Genomic DNA, 21,098 nt, shown 5'->3' with positions numbered 1-21,098 from the left:
TATTGTTTCAATGCTTAATTAATTTATTAAAAGGATACTCTGAGTTTGTTTCTGATGCTTATTTAAGTAATCATTGGATAGAGATCAGATGCCCCATGACCTATAACCAGAAGATCATGCGTAATTAAAAGGCCTGTCTCCAATTAAGATGGAAGGACCTTTATTAGATACTCTGAACTATCTCCTGTACAGCAAAAGCAATGGGAATTGACTCTTGGATTAATATTTCCACTTAGAAAGGGCACTGCACTTGTCTATATAGAGGATTGCTGCTGCTGCTAAGTCATGTCAGTTGTGTCCGACTCTGTGTGATCCCATAGACGGCAGCCTACCAGGTTCCCCCGTCCCTGGGATTCTCCAGGCAAGAACACTGGAGTGGGTTGCCATTTCCTTCTCCAATGCATGAAAGTGAAAAGTGAAAGTGAAGTCACTCAGTGGTATCCGACTTCTCGACCCCATGGACTGCAGCCTACCAGGTTCCTCCATCCATGGGATTTTCCAGGCAATAGTACTGGAGTAGGGTGCCATTGCCTTCTCCGATATGCAGAGTTAAGTTAACCCAATTGCTTGGTTTATGGTCAGTTACCTATACACAGTGGTATTCCCTGATGGCTCAGACGGTAAAGAATCTGCCTGCAATGTGAGAGACCTGGGTTCAATCCCTGGGTTGGAAAGATCCCCTGGAGAAGGGAATACCTACCCACTCTGGGATTCTTGCCTGGAGAATTCCATGGATAGAAGAGGCTGGTGGGCTACAGTCCATGGGATCATAGAGTTGAACACAACTGAGCCACTAATACACACACCTATACCCAATATTCTTGGGCTACTTTGGTGGATTTTTCCACTTCATGGCCCTTATTGGTTGGCTTTTAATACATTTATTCTAGAGGAAGGAAATTATTGTCTCTTTCAGAGACTATTGACATTACTAGGTGGGTTTCCCTCACCTGGCCAATTAGTGATACACGCTGTGATCTTGACCATAAATATGAATTTTCCTCTAAAGTTACTCAAGCTCAATCAAGGCAACAAGAAAAAATTTAGCCAAATTTTAAAAAAAGTTTTATTTAATAAATGGTACAAAGCACAATGCCAAAAACATTAACAGTTAAAATTTCACCAAATGAAAAAATACTATAGAATACACAGTTGTAAAAAGCTACATTAAGTTATTTTACAACTGCCTCAGGCTGCAAAAAGAAAAAGAAAAAAAAAACCCAATGCCATACCCAAGTTATCCCTCTCTCAAAATAATGCCATTTATGTTATAAACCATGAGCACCCCATCAAAAGACGGGAACTGCTTTTGTTAATTCATATATATATATATATATATATATGACTGTATCACTTTGCTATACACCTGAAACAAACACAACACTGTAAATGAAATATAATACAATATAAAATAAAAATAAGTAACAGAACTTTGGGGCTTTACACAGAGTTAGAGTTCCTATCAGAGGGATAACAGCACCACAGTCGTACTGAATCCTCATGAAGGAGGCACACGAATGACTGAATTACAAGAGTTACAGGATTCTTGTGATTAACATCAGGCTATTGGTCCAGTGAGTTGACTCACTGGAAAAGACTCCGATGCTGGGAGGGATTGGGGGCAGGAGGAGAAGGGGACGACGAAGAATGAGATGGCTGGATGGCATCACTGACTCGATGGACGTGACTTTGAGTGAACTCTGGGAGTTGGTGATGGACAGGGAGGCCTGGCGTGCTGTGATTCATGGGGTCGCAAGGAGTCGGACACGACTGAGCGACAGAACTTAACTGAACTGAATCCTGCTATTAATAGCTGTATTACTTCTAGATCCCCATTCAGTAATCTCATGAACAAACTGTGTTAACAAGATAGTATCTAAAGAAAAAAGATCACCAGACACTGAGAAGACTGCATACAAGCCTACACACCCTTCTGGTCTTTTCATCGACCTCCAAGCTGTGTCTCCTTGGTTGGGGTATTCATGAGCACCATGTGCAGGCTGAAACCATGTTCTGGTGAAAAACTTCAGGGTGATGTCTATCAGAAAGTTCACCAGCTCATTCCCACTGTCAGCTTTCACCTGGGTTCCTGTGGGGGATTAGGCACCTCAGGTCCGTGGGAACCCCTGGACTCCCTGTGCACTCTTCTTTCTACCAAGTGTTCCCTTCTTTCTACCATGATAGAGGCTCTCCTCTTTTGCTGTGTCAACTACAAATTGACACTTGCCATCTTCCTCTACAAGGATTAAATCAGGTGCTGCTGTAGTTACTGATTTTCAGTGCTCCCTGAAAGGAGTTCAGGGCAGAGAGCAGAGATGCAGCATTCCATGCTTGCGTGAGGAAGGGGAGTCCAAACTCCTCATTCCTGTTGTTGCTTAGTTGCTCAGTCATGTCCGACTCTTTGCAACCCCATGGACTGTAGCCAGCCAGGTTCCTGTGTCCATTGGATTCCCAAGGCAAGGATACTGGAGGGGGTTTCCATCTCCTTCTCCAAGGGCTCTTCCCCACCCAGGGATCAAACCTGAGTCTCCTGCATTGGCAGGCAGGTTCTTTACTGACTGAGCCACCAGGGAAGCCCCTCTTATTTAGAAAAACACTAAAAGCCTTCATGGTGATGATTGTTCCTCTTGACTAGTAGAAACCTTGTGTGAAAATATATGTGCAGACTGCATGCACTTCTTCTTCACCAAAATCACATATATACTGACATTCCCCTGCATCTTTGGAGCAGTTTCTCAGAACTCTCTGAGATGCCATCCCTTGGACCATAGAATCCTCATTTTGCTCCAAATAAAACTTAATTAACAACATTTACATTGTGCATTTAGAAAAAGTTTTCCTCTTAAGTTTTAGCTTAGTGCAACCTGTTTTCCTTGGACTACAAGGAGATCAAACCAGTCAACCCTAAAGGAAATCAACCCTGAATATTCATTGGAAGGACTGATGCTGAAGCTTCAATACTTTGGCCACCTGATGTGAAGAGCTGACTCATTGAAAAAGACCCTGATGCTGGGAAAGATTGAAAGCAGGAGGGGAAGGGGACGACAGAGGGTGAGATGGTTGGATGGCATCACTGACTCAATGAACATGAGTTTGAGCAAGTTGGGGAGTTGGTGATGGACAGGGAAACCTGGCGTGCTACAGTCCATGGGGTCGCAAAGAGTTGGACATGACTTAGTGACTGAACAACAACATTTTGTGTTCCAATGTTATTCCTCCTGACAGTAGGGCATTGTTCCTTCCCCAATAGTGGCTTAACTTCTTTGGGTTACTTGCCTTCCAGGAATCCAATGCCACTGCCAAAAAAATGGCATTTTGTTTTGCATATTCATCTTCTGTGTTTGTTCTCCAAAACTGAACACTTTGAAAGCAACATCTACCAATTCAGAAAGTGCATTAGGTTCATTCCAAATGCACCCATTTCAGCAATTCTTCTCCTAATATGAGGCACTTTGCACCCCGCCTCTTCAAAAAAGGCCAAATTTACCATTCTAATATTTTCAGGGGCCTTGGGACCTACATTGGTATGTCTGCAGGCCCAATAAAGATTTTCCAAGAATTCAAAGGAGTATTTATTATGAATTTCTTGAATTTTGTTCAAGTTGCTTTGCTTTCATTCCCTTTTTCAAAGGCCCGTCAATGTGCACCTTTGGGAGTGCTCTGATAAGGGCCTTCCTCGCTCACCGGGGTCCCAGTGTGGTTCAGCTGTGGGTGCTGCCAAGAGGGCTTCAGGTAGAACAGATCCTCTCTGTAAGGAGGGTTGCAATCTTTCCAATTAAAGGAGTCTAAAAACCCACCTGGCTGGTGGGTTTTAGGTCCCCTAAAAGCTGATTGTGGGGCGAGTGGTAAAGAACCCACCTGCCAATGAAGGAAACATAAGAGATGCAGGTTCAATCCCTGGGTTAAGAAGATCCCCTGGAGGAGGGCATGGCAGCCCCCTCAAGTACTCTCACCTGGAGAATCCCATGCACAGAGCAGCCTTGTGGGCTACAGTCCACAGGGTCGCAGAAAATCAGACATGACTGAAGCAACTTAGTAGACAAGCAGCACAAGCTGAATATATAAGAGAAATTGCCTACCTTGGGAGTGGTTTCTGACTCAAACTGGGGGCCCTGCTGGGTCTTAGATGGCAATACCAGGCCGAGTTCTGTGCCCCAGGAAATAACACTGGATTTTCTAATTGATTCCTATGAGAAGGGATAGTCCTGGGCTTCCCTGCTGGCTCAGTGGGTTCAGAATCCACCTCCCGATGCAGGAGACACAAGTTCAATCCCTGGTGCTGGAAGATCCCACATGCCGTGGCACAACTAAGTCTGTGCAGAGCAATGACTGAGCCTGTGCTTTGGAGCCCAGGAGCCACAACTTTTACAGCCAAATGCCCTTGAAGCAAACTCACTCAGAAGGACAGTGTGGATAGTGGAGTGCAGTTTAGTACACCAGCCGGTCCGAGGCAGAGTTTCCTCTTTAGCCAGGGACCCTAACTGATTTTTGTGACAACCTTTTATACCCAAAGCATACATACCCAAACCCACAACCCCCAAATTCTCTAAAGCCCACTCTGGACAATGTTAGTACAAGATACAATCAGGTAACAGCCATAAATTTACATTCTTGGTCAAGCAGTCTAACTTACATCAATGGGTATTATTAAGATTACAGATAGTGAATGATTACATAGAGGTCGCTGCATTCCTTTCGGCTCTGGGAGGTCTAGGGGTCAGCCTGGTCTGGTTTCCAAGTGCCCAGGAGGCCTGCTGGTTTTTGGTGTTTTATCTCCATGGTCTCCCAGATGTATAGTCCAAAGTTCACTGAGAGTGTGAGATGGAGTTCCTTTTCTTTTAAAAGGTGTCACTCCAGTCAGGGCAACCTGATCCTTTCCTTCTTTACAGTTACTGAGCCTGTGTACCCTAGTGCCTGCGCTTCGCAGCATGAAAAGCTGCAAGGAGAAGCCTGCATACCACGACTAGAGGGTAGCCCCTGCTCACCACTAGAGAAAGCCCTCGATGCAACAAAGACCCAGCACAGCCAAATAAATAAATTTTTTAAAAGGAGGGGCAGTCCTAAGCACATGAGGAATGGGGGCTGGATAGACACAGAAATTGGGTAAAAAAATGCCTAGCGATTCTTCCCTCTAATGGGTGCTCCACTCACAAAACAAACAGAAAACAAACTGGCTTATTCCACAGAAGAAAAAACATAAAAGCCCCAAACAAGAGGAAATAAAGTTTCTGACTGTACACACCAGAGGGAATACCTTATCTATGGGGGAAGCTCTTCAGCTCCTAAATGTTGATTCCTTGCTTCAGCTGCCCTGTGCTGAGGCAGCCAGAACTCTGAAGGAAAGTTCCTTAGTCAAGTGGTCCTGGCAACTGTCAGTGCCTTTCCCGAATATTCCCCAACCAGGGTTGGCTGGCCATTAGCCCAAAGGATCCTGGCAGGTTTCATCAAAACTTGTTACCAAGTCTAATTTTCTACTCCTTGCCACATAAGAGACCAGTAAGCCCAGATACGAGTTGCTGGGGCAAGGAATAAGGACTTTATTGAGAAAGCCAGCAGACCAAAAATATAACAGACTGCCACCCCCTCAATATGCCAAAATTTGGAAAACTCAGCAGTGGCCACAGGACTTGGAAGAGGTCAGTCTTCATTCCAATCCCAAAGAAAGGCAATGCCAAAGAATGCTCAAACTACCACACAATTGCACTCATCTCACACGCTAGTAAAGTCATGCTCAAAATTCTCCAAGCCAGGCTTCAGCAATATGTGAACCGTGAACTTCCAGATGTTCAAGCTGGTTTTAGAAAAGGCAGAGGAACCAGAGATCAAATTGCCAACATCTGCTGGACTATGGAAAAAGCAAGAGAGTTCCAGAAAAACATCTATTTCTGCTTCATTGACTATGCCAAAGCCTTTGACTGTGGATCACAACAAACTGTGGAAAATTGTGAAAGAGATGGGAATACCAGACCACCTGACCTGTCTCTTGAGAAACCTGTATGCAGGTCAGGAAGCAACAGTTAGAACTGGACATGGAACAACAGACTGGTTCCAAATAGGAAAAGGAGTACATCAAGGCTGTATATTGTCACCCTGCTTATTTAACTTATATGAGGAACACTGGGCTGGAAGGAGCACAAGCTAGAATCAAGATTGCCAGGAGAAATATCAATAACTTCAGATATGCAGATGACACCACCCTTATGGCAGAAAGTGAAGAGGAACTAAAAGCCTCTTGATGAAAGTAAAAGAGGAAAGTGAAAAAGTTGGCTTGAAGTTCAACATTCAGGAAACTAAGATCATGGCATCTGGTCCCATCACTTCATGGGAAATAGATGGGGAAACAGTGGAAACAGTGTCAGACTTTTTTTTTGGGGGGGGCTCCAAAATCACTGCGGATGCTGATTGCAGCCATGAAATTAAAAGACGCTTACTCCTTGGAAGGAAAGTTATGACCAACCTAGATAGCATATTAAAAAGCAGAGACGTTACTTTGCCAACAAAGGTCCGTCTAGTCAAGGCTATGGTTTTTCCCGTGGTCATGTATGGATGTGAGAGTTGGACTGTGAAGAAAGCTGATTGCCGAAGAATTGATGCTTTTGAACTGTGGTGCTGGAGAAGACTCTTGAGAGTCCCTTGGACTGCAAGGAGATCCAACCAGTCCATTCTAAAGGAGATCAGTCCTGGGTGTTCATTGGAAGGACTGATGCTAAAGCTGAAGCTCCAATACTTTGGCCACCTCATGCGACGAGTTGACTCACTGGAAAAGACTCTGATGCTGGGAGGGATTGGGGGCGGGAGGAGACGGGGACGACAGAGGATAGGATGAGATGGCTGGATGGCATCACCGACTCGATGGAGGTGGGTTTGAGTGAACTCCGGGAGTTGATGATGGACAGGGAGGCCTGGCATGCTGTGATTCATGGGGTTGCAAAGAGTCGGACACAACTGAGTGACTGAACTGAACTGCCACCCCCTCAGGGAGCCATCTTGCCTGAGTTAGAAGTCTGGCTTCTTTTATACTAAGGGGGGGCGGGGCAGGGAGGCATGGTGGGGAGGGCAGAAATAAGTCAGACACTTCCTGGTTTGACTCAGGTCACACACACCTCAGCCTCTGGAGGGGACCTGTGGAGTTCTTCCTCTCTGCAGTCAGTCAGAGGTGAACCTCATCTGGCTCTCTCCTGGGAGCTAATCAGAGGTCCTTCGGCTTAATGATCATTACCTGGAAGGCAGGCTTCTCAGAGATGGGCTATTATGTCTAATTAAAGCTTACAGGCAACATCCTTTTAGTGATTAACTTGTAATAGAATTCAAAGATTTTCCTTACTACAGAAAGTTTTTGTCAGTATCTGAGATGGAATCTCAAAATATATGTTCTTAATTATATCTCTTGATCTGTACAAATAAAAGAACAAATTTATTTAATCAAGAATGAATCTTTTTCAAATTCTGAGGTTTGGAAGAGTGAAGGGAGAGGAGGGTATATAATTTTGGTGTCAGCTGCTTAAAATGATAATGTGTTGTTGTTTTCTGTTTAGTCGCTAAGTTGTGTCCGACTCTTTGCTCTTAATACAGAGGAACCTCACTTAATGCTGATGCCAGGGGAAAAGTAATAAAGAACTCCACTTCTGACTTACCTAGGGAACCTTGGAGTAGAGAACCCTAGGGCATCCCCAAGAGCCTTTAAAAAGATCTCTGAAGTCAAAGTCATTTGCATTGTAATGTTAAGACTTTGTCTTTTTATGCTTGTTCTCTGACTTGTGGACAGTGGACTTTCTCAGAGGCTATATGACATGTTACATCATAAGAGACTGGATATGAGAACTCTCTTGTTAAGTTAGACATTTCCAAACTCTAAGTATGGCATGTAGTGTTATGTAGAATAATACCACTGTTCTCAATATGTCTGTCTGTTTTGGAAAGTAGTTATTTTCCATAAAATATGTGGTATTTATATTAATACATAGATAGTTTACTGTCATTATTTAAAATAAGAAGGGACACTTTGCCTTCCAAGGCAGGAAGGCGCCTGGTTGAGGGGCTGGTATCCCACATACCTTGAAGCCAAAATAACAAAAAATAAGACGGAAACAATATTATAACAGGTTCAGTAGGCTTTTAAAAAATGGTCCACATGAAATCTTTAATAAGAAAATAAATGTTTAAAACACCCACCATCTTAATTTCTAACATAGTAAATACCGACAGACATAACTAAAAGCACTTTGGAATCCTCAATCATTTTTAAAGAATGTAGACACCTGCAAACTGCCGGCTCCCAGTTTATCACAGAAAGCTTTGCTGGCATCTCACCTTGCTACTATGGCATTTGTCTCACTGGAATGTCAAAAGGACCACCCCAGTTCTGAAAGGAGATTATATTTTATATATTTTTTCTATGTCTCAGAGCCCTCAGGGATGTGTCTGGGTATCTCCTGATAATCAGGGCAATGAGTCCCTGTGGATATCATTATTTGTTGTTGTTCAGTCACTAAGTTGTATCCGACTCTTTGCAACCCCATGGACTATAGCACACCAGGCCTCCCTGTCCTTCACTGTCTCCTGGAGTTTGCTCAGACTCATGTCCATTGAGTCGATGATGCTATCTAACCATCTCATCCGCACATCATCTTAGTTGGAAGTTGCAGACTGGAGCAGTCTACTTGCTTGGGGTATCTAGAATTCCAGAGGTGTTGCAGGGAAAAGCCAAGTCTGACTCCATCTTGGAACTGTTTCTTTGACTAGTTTTCCATTGCTTTTGGTACACATAATTATACATAAATATCCATAAATATATATTGATGATATATATCACATCACAGAGTTTGCTCAAACTCATGTCCATTGAGTAGATGAAGCCATCCAACTATTTTGTCCTCTGTTGCCCAGTTTTCCTCCTGCCCTCAATCCTTCCCAGCATCAAGATGTTTTCCAATGAGTTGGCTCTTCCCCTGCCCATCTCCCTGACTGCTAAAGTGCCTTTTATCAGGATTCTGTCCACCTATCGATGGCAGGAAGGAAGAAATAAACACACACCCCTGCTTGAGGCAGGTCATTCTACGAGGTATGTGCAAGATTAATGTCCTTTTTGCTTTGTTTCCTGACGTCTCCTGCCCATTTCTGAGCCATAAAGGAACCTGGCATCCAGACCCGGAACAAGATGATTATTTCGACACATTCGTCTGCCGTTTTCTCAGTCAGTCAGCTTTCCAAAGCTGTACTCCTCGTCTCAACACCTTGTCTCTCAGGTTCATTCACCTGTCCTGCACCTATCAGCTCAGCTTGAACTAGGCAACAGTGGGACGTCTGCTTTACAGAAGTTAACCAACATGACTCAGGCAGATATTAATAAATGATATTGCTTAAAAGCCACCTGAGTTGGCTTCCACTTTGGGAGCATCCAGTACAGGCCAATGCATGAAATAATTGCTCAAATGGAGCTCGGAAAGGAAGGAATCTGCATCTGCTGGGATAATTTAGAATAGATTTCAGCAGACTTTTCTGGGGATGGGGATTGTTCCCTGGTGTCTCAGACGGTGAAGGATCCACCTGTAATGCTGGAGACCTGGGTTTGGTCCCTGGCTCAGGAAGATCCCCTGGAGAAGAGAATGGCTACCCACTCCAGTGTTCTTGCCTGGAGAATCCCACGGACAGAGGAACCTGGCGGGCTACAGTCCGTGGGGTCACAGAGAGCACGACTGAGCGACTAGCACTACTGTGTATGGAGCACTTTTTAGCTGCCAGACAATCGGGCCAAAACCCTTCCAAGGCACTTCCTATTGTGATGGCAGCTTCCTCCTTAAGCTCCCACTGGGAAGGCAGGCCTGCCCCGCCCACGGTGGTGAGCAACTAGCCCGGTATGGAAATGCCACCACAGGCTCAATCCCGGCTGTCAGTCTGCACTTTCTATGCGATCCCGCGCGCCCATCCAGTCGGGCAGGTACACACCCAGTTGAGGTGGGCGGCGAGCAGCGCGGGCGGGGCGCCAGGCACTGGAAAGGCGCTCAGGGAAGGAGGTGGCAAAAATGCGCTCGACTGGGGCGGGGGGCGGCGATCCGGACTCCGGGGCGGCCCCTGCCCGGCTGGGCGACCGTGGGGGAGACAACTCCGTCTCTGGACGAAGGTGTGGCGCACCCGTCCGCTGCTCGTGCGTCTTCCTGCCCTTGTTCCTGCCGGCCTTTGCCACGGAGGCCTAAGCTGGCTTCTCCGGAGTGAGCGGGTGTTTGGAGTTTTCCTGCAGACTGCCGGGCACAGAGGGTCCCCAGGTCAAGCGCCCGCAGGGGAGTCTTCGCGCGACGCGCGGGTGTGAACCCGGGCACCACCATGGGCGCAGGGGCCGAGGGCTGGGTGACAGAGGGGATGTCGCTGAGCCCCCAAGGGAGGACTGGGCTGCCTGGAAGAAGGGACCCGCCCCGAGGCCCCCACGGCGCCTCCCGGGGCTTGGAGGCTTCCACTGATGCCGGATTCTGGAGATGGGCGCTCAGAGAGAGAACGGGGCCGGGGAGGGAGCAGTCTTGGGGGACACGTCCGGGTACACGGGGGGCTCCGGGTGAAGAAGGGAAGGTGGGTGGCCCGGCTGGGCTCTCTGAGATTCAGAGGTCTCACTACCCAGGCTCTGTGTCAGAGAAGCGCGCGCCGTGCCCGCTGCGCCCCTTCCCATACCATCCTCTTTCTTTCTCGCAGCTGATAGGGGAATGCTGTCCTTGCTCCTCTGTGTCGTGTCCGTCGCTCTTCCGCGCTTTATCAGAGCAGGTACGTCCGGGTAGTTCTTAGTTCGGGTCTCAGCGGCTGCCCTCCCTCCCACCTCCCCGCCGCTCTGTGCGAGCTCCTCTCGAACCCTGGAGCATCGCGCACGGTGACTTGCCCCAGTAGTCCAGGCAGAATCCCGCGGGATGGGGAAGCTGCAGGCTTCAGCTCCCAGTGTCTGATGCCCTGCGCGGAACGTCACCTTTGAGCTTTGAAGTGACTTGAAGCGGGGAGGAGTTGGGCAAAGTTGCAAGTCAAGACTCGAGTTAAAACGCACAAAGAGATTATGTTTTATATGTCAAAGGGACGTTTTAAATCAAGGTAAAAAGCAAAGAAACTAGCAATGGAACTAATTACTTCTAAGAAAAACTAAGCAATGTGTTAGAAAGGAACTTTAATGTGAGGGAATTTTTAAACAATCCTTTGTGGGACAAAATACTTACAGGTTTTATTTGGGACAGATTGAATTAACTGGAAGGCAGTGCTGAAGAAAAACAGGTCAAATGGGGCTCAGAATAGAAATGTTTTCTCTGAAGGAGGAGGATGAAGGAATTAGGGTCTTAGAATAGAAGAAAGTGTGAAGAAAGTGGAAGTTGCTCAGTCCTGTCCTACTCTTTGCGACCCCATGAACTAATAAGTCCATGGACTTCTCCAGGCCAGAATACTGGAGTGGGTAGCCTTTCCCTTCTCCAGGGAGCTTCCCAACCCAGGGATTGAACCCAGGTCTCCCACATTGCAGGTGGATTCTTTACCAGCTGAATAGAAGGGAAAGAGAAAATCATTCCAAATGGGAAAGATGATTTGGGAATAGGGGGAGGACTGGACTCAGTAAATTCCCTCTTAGGGACAGTTGGAAGGAGTTTGGGTTATACTTCCACATCAGCAGACTGTTTTTGGGAAACTCTCATGATGAGAAAACTTTTAAATAAAATTTCAAATCAGCAAGAAAATTGAGGTGTTTGTTCAAACAAATAATAACCAACACCAGCACTCAGTGGTGACTACTGTTTCCCTTTCCTTCCCTAGATGCTTGCGAGGACTTGACTCTGCAAGAGACGGCATCAGTAGACCAGCCTACAGCTTTTAATTGCATCTACCCTCTGCCAACATCGGGGAAAGTAGATGCAACATGGTATAAATATCCTAGCCAAATCCCAATACCCAAAAACACACAGTCTAGAATTCACCAGGACCGAAATTGGATTTTGTTTCTCCCCGTGAAAGGGGAGGACTCTGGGATCTACCAATGTCACACGAAGTAAGTTCCTCATTCAAAACAGAACTCTCTCTTACTCACACATGTATGTGTGTATATGCTGTTGTTGTGTAGTCGCTAAGTTGTGTATGACTCTTTTGTAACTCCATGAACTGTAGCCCACAAGACCCCTCTGTCCATGGGATTTCCTAGGCAAGAATATTGCAGTGGGTAGCCATCTCCTTCTCCAGGAGATCTTCCTGACCCAGGGTTTGAACCAAGTCTCCTGCATTGGCAGACAGATTCCTTACCACTGAGCTACTGGGGAACCCCATGTGTATATATGTGTATATACATATGGGTATAATTCTTTTAGAAAAATTCTTGATAAACTCTTAATCGATGTAGAAAACTCAATGAGAAGAATATAGTTTTTGTGATTGTTGTGAGATGGTTTCAATGAACAGGCTTTTAAACAGAAGAGATTTGTAAATCAACTGTTGAAATAGGAAATGCATCTTTTCTCATTGAAATGCTGCCCAAGGTCAGCCCAGCTTACAAAACCTATTTATTGCAATATGATTGCTGCCTTCTTTCTTGAAATAAAAGTTTTTGTGACTGGCAGCTCATCCAGACAGGTATATGCCTCCTTCAAGCCCTTTTTTGTAAGGAATCTGTTGTAGGAATTTAACAGTGTCCAAGCATCAGGTGTGTTCCAGACCTCACGCTAAGGCTTGAGCTAGGAAGTAACGTGAGTGAGTGACATAGGTCTTGCGGGGACTGCAGTGAACAGGAAAACATATGCCTCACCGAAATTGGCAATCTCTTCAGTTCAGTGATGGCACAGGCAATAAAGAAGCCACTTGCAATGCAGGAGACCCAGATCCCTGGGCTGGGAAGATCCCTTGGAGAAGGGAATGGCAACCCACTCTAGTATTCTTGCCTGGAGGATCCCATGGACAGTGGAGGCTGGCAGGCTATAGTCCTTGGGGTTGCAAAGAGTCAGACACAACTTAGAGACTAACACACACACTCATTCAGTTCAAGGACATCTTCCAAATTGTCAAGGTAACCTGGAAATTATAGAATGAGTGTGTATGTGGTTAACTTTCCAATAAGCTTTGTGTGTGTGTCCTAATTAAAACGCATCTGCAGACCTAATTCTGGTTGAGGGTCCCATTTTGTTATCCTCCTTTGGCAACGGGCATGACCTGCATGAATTATTCGACCTCTACGAGCCTTGTCTTTCTTATCTGTAAAGTGGAAATCAGGCCAGTCAGATAGGACTGAAGTAAAAATTACCCCAGATCCCGTGTGAAGTACCCCAGAAATGCAGCTGCATCCTTCCTCTCTCACGGTCCCTAGGGTCTCTAGGTCCCTATCTGTGTTTCCAGATGACTACGTGCCTTCCTCATTTCTGTGTGATTGACTCAGAGTACACCGTTACTCGGTGACACACTTGCAAGTGCCAGTAGCCCCATCCCCACAATTTCACTCTCTGCAGATCAGCCACCCATGTCTTATGGGGTCTGATTTCCTGTTTCCTCTAGGTTATTAATTAACTGGAGTTGGAGATCTTATGTCACATGAATCTGTCTGGTTGTCCAGTCTGGATTTATTCATTTTCTACTGTAATTGGAGCTTTATTTTTCTTTATTTTTGTTGGAGTATAACTGATTCACACTGTTGTGTTAGTTTCAGGTATAGAGCAAAGTGATTCAGTTATACATATGCATATAAAAAGTGAAAGTTTTATTTGCTCAGTCGTGTCTGACTCTTTGTGACCCCATGGACTGTAACCTGTTAGGCTCCTCTGGCAAGAATACTAGAGTGGGCTGCCATTCCCTTTTCCAGGGGATCTTTCTGACCCAGGGATCAAATCCTGGTCTCCTGCATTACAGGCAGATTCTTTACCTTCTGAGACATCAGGGACCCTGATGTATTTCTCTCATTTCAATATGTATTTTCTCTCAACAAGAATATTCTCTTATATCGTCACCAAATAGTTATCACATGCAGGAAATTTAACCAACACAATACTTTTATCTACTCCCTGATTCATATAGTAGTTTTATCTATCTTCTACAGGATGACTTTTATAAATGTTTTTCTTACTTTTCCTGTAGAGGATCCAATTCAGGATCATTGCATTGCATTTAGCTGTCAATTTTTTTTTTTAATTGGAGGATGACTGGTTTACAGTGTTGTGTTGGTGGGCTTCCCTGCTGGCTCAGTGGGTAAAGAATCCACCCACAATGCAGGAGATGACACAGGCAGACAAAGGTTCGATCCCTGGGTAGGGAAGATCCCCAAGAGGAGAGCATGGCAATCCGCTCCGGTATTCTTGCCTGTAGAATCCCATGGACAGAGGAGCCTGGCGGGGTGTAGTCTGTGGGGTCTGTAGTCTGTGGGGTCACAAAGAGTCAGACATGACTGAAGCAACTGAGCATGCACACACACTGTGCTTGTTTCTGCTGTACAACAGTGTGGATCAGCTAAAAGTACACGTGTGTCCTGTCCTGGTGAGCCTCGCTTCCACAGTCCCACACCCCAGCACTCTTGATCATCACGGAGCCCTGAGCTGAGCTCCTGGTGCTAGAGAGCTGCTTCATGCTGGCTGTCTATTTTGCACATGGTAGTGTGTATATGTCCGGAGAAGGCAATGGCACCCCACTCCAGTACTCTTGCCTGGAAAATCCCATGGATGGAGGACCCTGATGGGCTGCCGTGTATAGGGTGCACAGAGTCCACACAACTGAAGCGACTTAGCAACAGCAGCAGCAGCAGCAGTGTGAATATGTCAATGTTACTCCTTGGATTCGTCCCACCCTCTCCTCCCCCTCTATGTCCAGAGTGAAGTCAGAAAAAGAAAAATGAATATTGTATATTAATGCATGCATATGGAATCCAGAAAAATGGTACTGATGAATCTATTTGTGGGGCAGGAATAGAGACTCAGATGAATAGAATGGACTTGCTGTTTATTTTTAATCTCTTTTCATTGGAAACAGATCTTCAGCCTGCTGTGTGTGTGTGAGAGAGAGAGAGAGTGTGACGTTGACATTCTTAAGGAGTACAGGCAATTATTTTGTATTGTATCTCTTAATTTGAGTTTGCCAGACATTTCTTCCTCAGTCGTTCAGGCTGAGCCTCCTTGGCTGGAACGCTATGGAGCTGGTTTGCATTCTTTTTAGACAGCACACTCAGAGGTACCTCTTGTTACACGCTTGTTCTTGGGGATGTTCATTTTGATTATTTGGATAAGATGTCCTCCCATGTTTCCACAGTCCAAATACTTTTTTTTCCTTTTGTAATGAATGACTTGTGAGCTATATGTTGTCTTGTTGAGGTAAAGAGTTGGGCACTGTGCCTGGAAGAGGATCAGGAAATTTTGGGAGATGGATGGAATCATTTGGTTCTATGACTGTTTGAGTTTCTGAAGTTACAATCTGTTGTTTTCTTACAGTGACACGGGCATCTGTCCCAGAATGCAAGTCAACCTCACTGTGTTTGAAAAACATTGGTGTGGTGCTTCCGGAAATAGTCAACTGAACGTGCCTCACGAGTACAAGCAGATCCTGCAGGTTGGAAGAGATGACATCCTTATATGTCATCTCAACTTCCCGAACAATTTTTATTTGGATTCAGTAAAGTGGTATAAGGTAAAATAAAAAAAATTCCTAATGATATTTTCCTTCCTGTTCTTTAAAACCTCATTTTTTGTTTTTGTTTTTTTAAAGTTACTTTTTTCTTTTTTTAATAATGATATTCGTTGGCTGTACTGGGTCTTTGCTGCTGCGTGGGCTTTCCTCTAGCTGTGGCTGCAGGGGGATGTGCTCTCAGTGTGGCCCTTTGGCTTCTCATTGCAGTGGCTTCTCTCGCTGCAGAGCATGGGCTCTGGGGTGTGTGGGCTCAGTACTTGTGGTGCTCTGGCTTAGTTGCTCTATGGCATGTGGGATCTTCCCAGACCAGGGATTGAACCCATGTCTCCTGCATTGGCAGGCGGATTCTTTACCACTGAGCCACCAGGGAAGCCCTGTGTTGTGCTGTACTTAGTCGCTAAGTCATGTCTGACTCTTTTTGACCCCATGGACTGTAGCCACCAGGCTCCTCTGTCCATGGGGATTTTCCAAGAAAGAATACTGGAGTGGATTGCTGTGCCCTCTTCCGGGGGATCTTCCCAACCCAGGGATGGAACCCAGGTCTCCCACTTTGCAGGCGGATTCTTTACTGTCTGAGCCACCAGGGAAGCCCTGTGTTGTACCTTTTAAAGTGAAATTGCTAAAGAGAGAGATTTGTGACTTAATTGCAATTGATAATTTAACCCTGCAAATTACTTATTTCTAATTTACAGTTATTAGAGCTTTGTAATTGCTTATTTGTATCCACCCCTCCCCCAGTTATTCTTGCTTTTCAGACTATCCTTCATTATTCTTTTTCATTAGGATTAATTAAGTAGTTTCACTGAATGGATAGTGGTTTTTTTGAATGCACAGTCCACACACAGGATTCAAGAATCACAAAGTATAGGAAGGCATGCCCTGGAAAGTCTCCTTCGCAGTTCTGATCAATATTTCCTGGGCCCATTCAGTTCAGTTCAGTTCAGTTCAGTTGCTCAGTCGTGTCTGACTCTTTGCGACCCCATGAATCACAGCACACCAGGCCTCCCTGTCCATCACTAGCTCCCGGAGTTCACTCAAACTCATGTCCATCGAGTCGGTGATGCCATCCAGCCATCTCATTGTCTGTCGTCCCCTTCTCCTCTCACCCCCAATCCCTCCCAGCATCAGAGTCTTTTCCAGTGAGTCAACTCTTCGCATGAGGTGGCCAAAGTGTTGGACTTTCAGCTTTAGCATCAGTCCTTCCAATGATTGGCTGCTATCATTGGTTCCTTGTAGGCTTTGCATCATCCTGGGTAATTCCACACAAGCATACTGGTAGCAGCCGTCCTGGGGGGCTCAGCATGCTGGCATAAGTCCTTTTTGAGGAGGTCGCCATATGTCCTAGTCCGTCCTTTTTTTATGGAAATGGGGCATCATATTCTCACCCTTCTACACCTTGTGTTTTTACCTTCAGACTTTCGCCTTTCCTGACCGTTTCAGCAGATAATAATGTATAAGGCATAATCCTTGGCAAGCAGGAGCACAAGCCAGTATAGTATTTAGTATTTGAACTAGTTTTTCCCCAGCTCTGCCTGTTAGTCCTTGCCAGTACATCCATCTGGATCATAAGTTCTCTCTGTGGAAATGTTTCCATCTACTGACTCCGTTTATTTAGTGATCATAGGATTGTGCAAATTTCTTGCTTATTCTTGAATGGGTTTTGGTAAGATTTTGTTTTCTAGGAAGTTGTTCTTTTCATTAAGTGTTACAGATGCTCTGGCATGAAAATGCTGCTGCTGCTGCTGCTAAGTCACTTCAGTCGTGTCCGACTCTGTGTGACCCCATAGACGGAAGCCCACCAGGCTCCCCCGTCCCTGGGATTCTCCAGGCAAGAACACTGGAGTGGGTTGCCATTTCCTTCTCCAATGTGTGAAAGTGAAAAGTGAAAGTGAAGTCGCTCAGTCGTGTCCGACCCTTAGCGACCCCACGGACTGCAGCCCACCAGGCTCCTCCATCTGTGGGATTTTCTAGGCAAGAGTACTGGAGTGGCTTGCCATTGCCTTCTCCGCATGAAAATGCTAAACAATGTCAATGCTCTGCTTTTAATGTCTCCTTCCATGGTAAGGTTTACCTTTACTCCCTACTACAATGTGTTTCTTTGTATGTCTGTCTGTCCCACACACACTCTCTGTCTTATTCAGTCTCGTAAGAGATTTATCAGTTCTGTTACTCCTTTCAAAGAACCAGTCTTCACCTTTGTTGGTCATCTCTGTTATATGTTTTACATTCATTTAGTCTGTCTCTGTTTTCTTCTCTCACAGCAATGTGGCAATGAATGTCCTTTTCCCTGCCTTTTATTTTATTCTTTCTTTTCCATTATGGTTTCTTACAAAATGTTGACTCTAGTTCCCAATGCTGTACGGTAGGTCTTTGTTGTTTGCTTTTTATGTGGTAGTTTATATCTGCTAGTCCCAAACTCCTACTTTATTCCTCCATCGCTTCCTTTGACAGTCATATATCTTGAGTCTGTTTTTGTAAATAAGTAGTTGTATCGTGTTTTAGATTCCATATATAAGTCATACCTATGATATTTGTCTTTCTCTGTCTGACTCACTTCACTCAGTATGATAATCTCTAGGTCCATCCATGTTGCTTCAGATGGCATTATTTCATTCTTTTTTATGACTAATATTGAAACATAGATATATAGGTGCAGATATATACCTCAGATCTCCTTTATCCATTAATTTGTTGATGCCTGTTTTTTTCAGTCAAGTCCTCACTTGGTGAATTAATCAGAAGGACTTGAGTTCTGTGCCATGTTGCTCTTTAGGCTGTTTGAGAAATTGAGTTAGGAAGTGCGGATCATCAAGATAGCATGTGAGGTAGAATGGATGGAATGAGGGGGCATTCCTTACTCACCTGGGCTTGCAGCCTTACTTGGTGCCATTGGATAGCAGTGCATTGGTGGGCTTGGGCTCTTGTGGGTGGAGGACATTCTTGCTTGATCACATCCTCCTGCCGAACTCCTTTATGGAGCAGGTGTAATCCTTCCCCATGAAGTCTTCCTTCCTGTCTACACAGGCTTCTCTTCTCTCAACTCATATTTATAGCACTCACTCTAGCCTATAGAATACTATTTGTCAAATTTTCTGGGGATATATGTTATATATATATATATACTGGTGTGCTCAATCATGTCCAACTCTTTGTGACCTCATGGACTGTAACTCACCAGGCTTCTCAGTCCATGGAATTTTTCAGGCAAGAATACTGGAGTGGGTTGCCATTTCCTTCTCCAGGAGATGATATATATGTATCTTCAGTTCAATTCAGTTCAGTTCAGTCGCTCAGTGGTGTCCGACTCTTTGCAACCCCATGAATCACAGCACGCCAGGCCTCCCTGTCCATCACCAACTCTCAGAGTTCACTCAAACTCATGTCCATCGAGTTGGTGATGCCATCCAGCCATCTCATTCTCTGTCGTCCCCTTCTCCTTCTGCCCCCAACCCCCCCAGCATCAGAGCCTTTTCCAGTGAGTCAACTTGTCACATGAGGTGGCCAAAGTATTGGAGCTTCAGCTTTAGCATCAGTCCTTCCAAAGAACACCCAGGACTGATCTCCTTCAGAATGGACTGGTTGGATCTCCTTGCAGTCCAAGGGACTCTCAAGAGTCTTCTCCAACACCACAGTTCAAAAGCATCGGTTCTTCGGCATTCAGCTTTCTTCACAGTCCAACCCTCACATCCATACATGACCACTGGAAAAACCATAGCCTTGACTAGATGGACCTTTTTTGGTAAAGTAATGTCTCTGCTTTTTAATATGCTATCTAGGTTGGTCATAACTTTCCTTCCAAGGAGTAAGCGTCTTTTAATTTAATGGCTGCAGTCAGCATCCACAGTGATTTTGGAGCCCCCCAAAATAAAGTCTGATATCTTATATAAATATACATTTGTATTTATGTATTAGTATAAGCTCAGAGAAGTCTGAGCTTCTCTGGTGGCTCAGACAATAAAATGTCTGTCTGCCTCCAAGGCAGGAGACCCAGGTTTGATCCCTGTGTTGGGAAGATCCCTGGAGAAGGAAATGGCAACCCACTCCAGTACTCTTGCCTGGAAAATTCCATGGACAGAGAAGCCTGGTAGGCTATACAGTCCATGGGTTCAGAAAGAGTCAGACACGACTGAGCTACGTCATTATATAAATATATATGTCTTCAATTAGATTATAAATTACCTAAGGTCTAGAGATCACATAGATTTCTTGTCTCCCCATGGTTCATGGACTAAGATACTAAAGTGTTGTTTGTTGTTGTTGTTTTTTTTAGGACTGTATAGAGATAGAAGGAGAACGGTTTATTTCTCGGGGAAAAAAGCTTTTAGTGAAGAATGTCTCAGTGGAGGACAGAGGGAACTATGAATGTCAAGCCAGCCTCACACATGCAAAGAAACAGCACACTGTTTTCAATAGCATCTCTGTGACTCTCAGTAAGTACTCGTTACCCTTCACCTTGACTGCTCTTGGGTTTGCTCGAGATGAGTGGTTTTGGGCAGAAGGGTTTCCCCATCCTGATCTTCCTGAGGATTAACAGGCTCTCAAATATGTCTTTATTAGTTTCAGAAGTTAGGAATAGTGGGGTGAAAGGGCATAAGCAGTTTAATTTTCTCACCTGAAAAGATAGAAGACTCAAAACTCCTGGTTTATGCATGAAAATTAAGTGAGACTGTGTCTATAGAGAAGCTCATGGGGTGCCTGAAAAAGTATAGATATTCAGTAAAGGTGAGAGTTGGACCGTGGAGAAGGCAGAGTGCCAAAGTTTTGATGCTTTCGAGCTGTGGTGCTGAAGAACACTCTTGAGAGTCTCTTGGACAATAAGAAGATCAAACCAGTCAATCCTTAAGGAAACAAACCCTAAATATTCATTGGAAGGACTGATGCTGAAGCTTCAATACTTTGGCCACATGATGTGAAGAACCAACTCATTAGAAAAGACCCTGTTGCTGGGAAAGATTGAAAGCAAGAGGAGAAGGGGGCAGCAGAGGATCAGATGTATGGATGGCGTCACCGACTCAATGAACATGAGTTTGAGCAAACTCAGAGAGATAGTGACGGACAGGGAAGGCTGGTATGCTGCAGTCCACAGGGTCTTAAAGAGTGGGACATGACAGCAGCTCAACAACAGCAACAATATGTCTCCCCAGAACAAGGCACCATCCTTGTCTTATTCAGCACTGAATTCCTGACACGTACTCCAGAGCCTGACTTAGACTACACACAAATCTATTGATGAACTGAATGATTGACTACTCTTATGCTTTAGTATTACATTGGGAGTTCTTTATAAGGTGAAATTTCAAAGGCAAATGAAGAATACCTTAAGGAATCGTTGAGTCCAATCATCTATATGTCACATCTTTGCAATAAACGTTTACTTGTAACCTATTATGTGCCAAAACTTGTTAAAATGTGATAATAAGAAAAATTTTTAAATTCTTTCTTCTACTGAGGAGCTATCAGCCCAGTTGTAGTAGAGCTAAAGATATAAATGGATTGTC

General features: G+C 44.9%; 1 protein-coding gene across 1 annotated transcript in view; it reads left to right on the top strand.

The window, feature by feature from the left end:
- The first annotated feature begins 9,998 nt into the window (after positions 1-9,998).
- Positions 9,999-21,098, top strand: part of IL36R (interleukin 36 receptor) — a 31,387-nt gene continuing 20,287 nt past the window's right edge. Inside the window, exons 1-5 of the mRNA XM_088841601.1 lie at positions 9,999-10,300; positions 10,681-10,749; positions 11,770-12,001; positions 15,405-15,600; positions 19,871-20,030. Of these exons, the coding sequence (XP_088697727.1) occupies positions 10,692-10,749; positions 11,770-12,001; positions 15,405-15,600; positions 19,871-20,030 (646 nt within the window). The 5' untranslated portion in view covers positions 9,999-10,300; positions 10,681-10,691. The remainder of the gene's footprint in view (positions 10,301-10,680; positions 10,750-11,769; positions 12,002-15,404; positions 15,601-19,870; positions 20,031-21,098) is intronic.

Source organism: Moschus berezovskii, chromosome 11, assembly GCF_049115385.1.
Source record: "Moschus berezovskii isolate FMDL1 chromosome 11, NW_MosBer_1.0, whole genome shotgun sequence".
NCBI classification, from domain to species: domain Eukaryota; kingdom Metazoa; phylum Chordata; class Mammalia; order Artiodactyla; family Moschidae; genus Moschus; species Moschus berezovskii.
The sequence above is the reverse complement of the archived record's forward strand: the minus strand, read 5'-3'. Positions and strand labels throughout refer to the sequence as shown.